Source organism: Arachis ipaensis, chromosome B04, assembly GCF_000816755.2.
Source record: "Arachis ipaensis cultivar K30076 chromosome B04, Araip1.1, whole genome shotgun sequence".
Classification (NCBI taxonomy): domain Eukaryota; kingdom Viridiplantae; phylum Streptophyta; class Magnoliopsida; order Fabales; family Fabaceae; genus Arachis; species Arachis ipaensis.
The window spans coordinates 25,634,390-25,640,307 of record NC_029788.2 but is presented as its reverse complement, the minus strand read 5'-3'; the positions used below and the strand labels follow the sequence as shown (position 1 = coordinate 25,640,307).

At 37.2% G+C, this 5,918-nt stretch overlaps 1 protein-coding gene across 3 annotated transcripts; it reads left to right on the top strand.

The window, feature by feature from the left end:
• Positions 832 to 5,241, top strand: LOC107639190. Of its 3 annotated transcripts, none has more exons than XM_016342637.2 (6): positions 832 to 1,067; positions 1,388 to 1,420; positions 1,867 to 3,174; positions 3,336 to 3,547; positions 3,750 to 3,973; positions 4,393 to 5,241. In XM_016342637.2, the coding sequence occupies exons 3-6, from the start codon at positions 1,980 to 1,982 to the stop codon at positions 5,093 to 5,095; spliced, it is 2,334 nt and encodes a 777-aa protein (XP_016198123.1). In that variant the 5' UTR covers positions 832 to 1,067; positions 1,388 to 1,420; positions 1,867 to 1,979; the 3' UTR covers positions 5,096 to 5,241. The 3 variants fall into 3 exon arrangements, with proteins under 3 accessions (XP_016198123.1, XP_016198122.1, XP_020976684.1); XM_016342636.2 differs by having other exon boundaries at positions 1,854 to 3,174; XM_021121025.1 differs by lacking the exon at positions 1,388 to 1,420 and having other exon boundaries at positions 1,854 to 3,174.

Here is a 5,918-nt window from a genome sequence, read left to right as displayed (position 1 = left end):
ATTCTTTTTGCTATTATATGTATACTTTTTATTTTAGAGGTTGTAATACCACATCACCTCTATTTTACGGCTTAAGCATAAAGCTCTGTGTGGTAGGGTGTTACACACACACACACACACACACTCTCTCTCTCTCTCTCTATATATATATGGCATGTGAAATGACTAAAAAATATATATGAGAAATAAACTATCAAAGACAATTAAGTAAATTTGAATTTCGGAGATTAGCGGAGACGGGGTGAAAATCCTCGCTCGAGTCTCCACGCCTGCCTCGAGGGAATTTTGTCCCCCGTTCCCATCTCCGCAAAATTTTTTTTTCACATTCGGATCTCCATTCAAGGCAGTCCCCACAGGGATCTCCGTGTCTCGAAAAATTTTGCTATTCCTACGGCCTCACTGATGTGACATATCATCATCTATATAAATATAGTAATTTATATAGATAGATAAATGTATTGTAATCTATTTATATTTTAATATTTAAGACATTTATATAATTTTTAATTTTAAATTATTTATTTATTTATATGAGTTACCCTAATTTTCTATACTTTATCGCAATAAATATACTAGTACCTTATATGGTGGTATATTTGACCAGTCGTTTTCACGAAGACAAGCAAAATGGAAATTCCAACGAAATAACAAGAAAATGATGGAGTAAAAAAGGCAGGTGTGGACCAGTGGCAGTCACGCAATTTGGTGCAACATGAAGGGCTATCAAATGCAGTTGTCGTATTCTCTATCTTGTTCTTCCTCCTTTATTAGCTGCCCAACCTGAAACCGAAACTGAACGTTTTTTATTTAATTGATATTTATTTATTTTATTTATTTATTTATTTGGTGGTTGCTTAGTATACTGTTTTTCTTTCTTCCTCATAAGTGTTTTGGCCTTTGACCGTTGCTTTTTTATTTTTATTTTCTCCCATACTTTATTTCTTTCTATGTTCATACACAGTGTGTTTCTTTCCCACTGATTCCACTCTCTATGATCACAACCACAACCACAACCATAACCATAACCATAACCACACTCTTCTTGCTTCTGCAGCCTCATTGTTCAGGTATTGTTCTCCATGATCATGAACATGTGCTGCTGATTTTTTTCCTGCATTTTATTATGGTTCATCTTTCTGTTATATATATAGCTGCACTTTAATATATAAACGGTAAAAAAAGGGAAGAAATTGAGTCAGGGAATGTTGGACTCTTGTCTTACTGAAAAAATGGGTACTTTGTCTTTGTGTTTATCAGCTTCTTTTATGCTTTTTTATTTTGTCATTTTTCCACCTTTGAGCTTCTTCATCTTCATTTCTTTTTCTGGCATTTTTTGGATTGTATCTCTTGATATCTGATTTTTTTCTTTCTTATTTTTTCATTCTAGTTTGTGCATACTGGGCTTCATCTTCTACAATTGGTGAGTGGTGACTTTTATTGTGTTTTTCTTATGTTATTTCCATTTTTGGGATTTTAGCTTCTTCTTCCATATCTCTCTCTCTCTCTCTCTCTCTCTCTCTCTCTCTCTCTCTCACACACACACACACACACACACACACACACACACACACACACACACACACACACACACACACACACACAGAGCTTTTTCTTTTCACCTTGGTAAAAAAGAACAGTTCCCAGATGAAAAAGGTTCATGCTTTGTTAATGCATTCTGCTTGGTTTTCTTGAAATCATGGAGGAAAGGCCTGTTTATGTTAAGCATGTCTAGATTTTCCATAACCTTTCTTCTATTAGGATAGTTAAGTAGGCTTATTTGATTCATAAAATATAACATTTCATTTTCCCCCTCTTTTCTTTCTAGATTTTCACTCATGTTGATGTAATTTCAGATTTTTATGGCAGATATTTTTGATTTCCTTATGAATTTGGTGTCATATGAAGGAAGACTCAAAGATTCCCTTTGATTTTCTTTTATTTCAATGCAAACTTGAGACATACATAGAGTAGATTAAGAAATGGGATGTTCTCAATCAAGGTTGGAAGATGAAGAGGCAGTTCAAATTTGCAAAGATAGAAAGAATTTCATCAAACAAGCTGTTGAACAAAGAACTCACTTCGCCACCGGACACATAGCCTACATCCAATCCCTTAAAAGAGTCTCGGCCGCTCTTCGAGAATACATCGAGGGAGACGAGCCTCGTGAGTTCTCGTTGGACACAGTCATTGCCCCTCCTTTTGCAGCTGGGAAGAAGACTTGCCCTGGCTTCATTCCTATTTCATCAAAATCGTTCACACCTGCAGCAATTGAGTTCGGAGTTGGACCAAATTCTACACTGAAAGTGAATTACTTAAGGCCTGGTGGTAATCCGGCGGTTTTGGTTGAGGAAAGGCCTCGATCTCCGGAAATGGTCCGGGTTGAAACATATTCTCCAATGCACCATCATTATGGCAATGATGGATTTTTTGGCATGCAATATTCACCTATGAATCCTTCAATTTTTCCTTATTCTCCAAGTAATAGGCCTAACATCCCTCCCCCTTCGCCTCAGAATTCGCAATGGGACTTCTTTTGGAACCCTTTTTCGTCGTTAGACAACTACGGTTACCCTTCAAGAAGTAGCCTTGATCAGACTATTATGGATGATGACTACAGAGGGCTTAGGCAGGTCCGAGAAGAAGAGGGAATACCGGACCTAGAAGAAGACGAAACTGAACAAGAAGATTATGTTGGGAAGAGAAATGTGGCTGAAGAAAGAACCAGAAACGTTGGAAACATTGGAAAAAATGGAAACACTTCCAAAGAAGAAGTATTAGTTGAAGATGTTGACGAGGATGAGGACGAGGAGGAGGAAGAGGAGGAGGAGGAGGAGGAGGAAGAAGAGGATGGAACAGATAATGAAACTGAAACTGAAGCTGAGCATGATGTCAAAGAATCACAAGCAAATGGAAGTGCAATTCTGGAAGTATCGAAATCACAGGCTGCAGGCCATATTGGATCCAGTCGTCGCGAAATGGCTATAGGTAAGCAAGAAGCTAAGGAAGACTCGCCGGGTTTTACTGTTTATGTAAACAGAAGGCCAACCAGCATGGCAGAAGTGATCAATGATCTTGAAGCTCAGTTCACAATCGTCTGCAATGCGGCAAATGATGTCTCAGTGTTGTTAGAGGCCAAGAGATCTCAGTATTTACCAACATCTAATGAATTGTCTGGTATGATTAAACTAATACATGTTTTTCTTTTCACATTCAGCGAACGCGTCTTTGTTTTCGTGTTCAGACATTTGTATTAGTTAGAATTATGAGATTACTTCTCATGTCCTTAAGAACAATGAATTATCAGGAATTATAGTTTGTATTAAATTTCGTTACAGCCTCGAAGTTGTTGAACCCAAAAGCTCTATTCCGAACAGCATCCTCGCGCTCTTCCTCGTCAAGATTCTTAACAAATTGTCCGAGCATTAGAGAAGAAGTTTATGAGGGCACTAAAGATCTCATGGATGGGCACTGTATGATTTCCGGTAGTCACCATTCGACGTTGGACAGGTTAAACGCTTGGGAGAAAAAGCTTTATGATGAAGTCAAGGTAACACAGCCTTCAATCCATGAGGAAGTGTCAAGATCCCATAATTATTTTAACATAACGTGAAAAATTACAATGCTTCTAAGAAATGAGTATAAACCTTTGTTGTATGATGCACATTGTAGACATCACCTAATAGGCATGGAGTTGTCATGATGTTTATTAGTCACTAATTTACTACGTCCTTCACTTTCTTCTTCAACAGGCCGGAGAACGGGTTCGAATGGCATATGAGAAGAAATGGAAGCAACTTAGGAACCAAGATGTAAAGGGAGAGGAACCCTCTTCTGCAGATAAAACAAGAGCAGCCATCAGAGATTTAGATACGCAGACAACGGTTTCAATACACACAGTTGAAGCTATTTCCAGGAGAATCGAAAAACTAAGGGATGAAGAGCTTCATCCCCAACTTCTTGAATTGGTACAAGGGTATGCATCAAAATCATTATCTCCATACATCTTTGTCTGGCATTTAGAGTCATTCTGGGTCTGGCTTATAGTAGCATTGGTGAAATATCTCACTACTTTCGGTAGTATTAAGTATAGATTTAGTTCAATATGATTATGCTTTACTCTTGTTATTTAATTTCTATAATGTCGATCACTATATGTAGACCATACAAAAAGTGATCAAATAAGATCTACGTGTAAACAGTCTCAATGGTAGACATAATACATGATAATGTTCAATAGCGTCATTTGATTCATGTAGTCGATCCTACTTAGTGGGATAAGGCTTTGTTGTTGTTGTAGATCACTATGTGATGCAGATATAGTACACTAGCACAGCATTTAATTGCATTAAATATTTCTGGTGCTGATTCTTCAGTCATTCAAATAAATGACAGGCTAGCAAAGATGTGGAAAGTGATGGCAGAATGTCATCAGAAGCAGAAGAGAACCTTAGATGAAGCTAAGATGCTTCTAGCTTCTAAGTTACATGCCAGGAAACACTCCTCCATGTCGATGACTGATCCAACAAGGCTAGCCCGTTCGGCTTCAAATCTTGAATTCGAGATAAGAAACTGGCGAAACACCTTCGAGTCATGGATTACTTCGCAAAGATCCTATGTCCATGCGCTAGCCGGATGGCTTCTCCGGTGTGTGAGGTCCGAGCCTGACGTGTCAAAGTTACCATGCTCTCCTCAGACTTCTAGTGGTACTCACCCGTTATTCGGACTCTGTGTTCAGTGGTCAAGGCGACTAGACGCCATACACGAAACAGCAGTGCTTGATGGCATGGACTTCTTCGCAGCCGGCATGGGGTCGATCTACTCGCAGCAGTTGAGAGAAGATTCTAGGCAGAACTCGTTTGCTTCAAGACGAGAAAATGGAAACATGGAAATTGTGGAAGTTGGAAGAGTAGAAGAGGTAATGACTACGGAAAAATTAGCTGAAGTTGCTATTAAGGTGCTTTGTGCTGGAATGTCTGTTGCTATAAGCTCATTGGCAGAGTTTGCTTTTGATTCTTCTGAGGGATACAATGAAGTTGTGAAGCAATGGGAGAATGGCAAGTGTCTGGATTCTTCTTCCTCTGAGATTAGATCATAGATCTCTCACATTTTGTGGGATTTATTAATTAATTAATTGGTTTAGGCTTTGTTTAGCTATGGTTGTTAATTAGTGAATGTAATTATTTGATGTATTTAAAGTAATCAATACAAGGCAAAATAGCAATGCCACATTTTGAGTTTTCATTGCTGTCCTTATTGTCCAAATGGGTTTTGATTTTGGTATGTAGAGAATGCATCCCTTTCAAGAAAGAAATGTTATTAATTTAATTGGGTTAATGGTTAATTAGTGATGAATATTTTTTAAATTCGTCTCTACAAGATTTTATTAATTAAATTAATTCTTCAAATACTACAAATTAATGGTAAAAATATCTGGGAATGCGTAGACTAATCATACCGAATCTAATCCCCCATATATTTTACCCATATGTGATATGTCCCTATCCGAATGAAAACTGGAGGAGGTTCACAAACCAAACAACATGTATTATTTATATATAATAAAACAAAATAACTAGAGCTTCAGTAGCATTAGTGCTTTTTTTTTTCTTATTATTATTATTATTATCATCATGGAGTAGCATTAGTTCAACATTATTTCTCCTACTCAAAAAGTGTAACCTAACCTTGCCTAACCAAATCTAGCCTTGACTATTTTAGTTAGGGATAATGTGGTAGGGTTGTATCATTGGATAACAATCAATAAAGCCAAATTGGGTTGAACTAGTTGAAGTATTGCATCATTTGGTTTCTTATTGAGTGAATTGGCAAATGGCAAGCATCGTATTATTTTTATAAAAAATCTTACGTGGACACCAAATATAGCTAATTTTCAAAATGTAGTTAATTTTTAAAATATA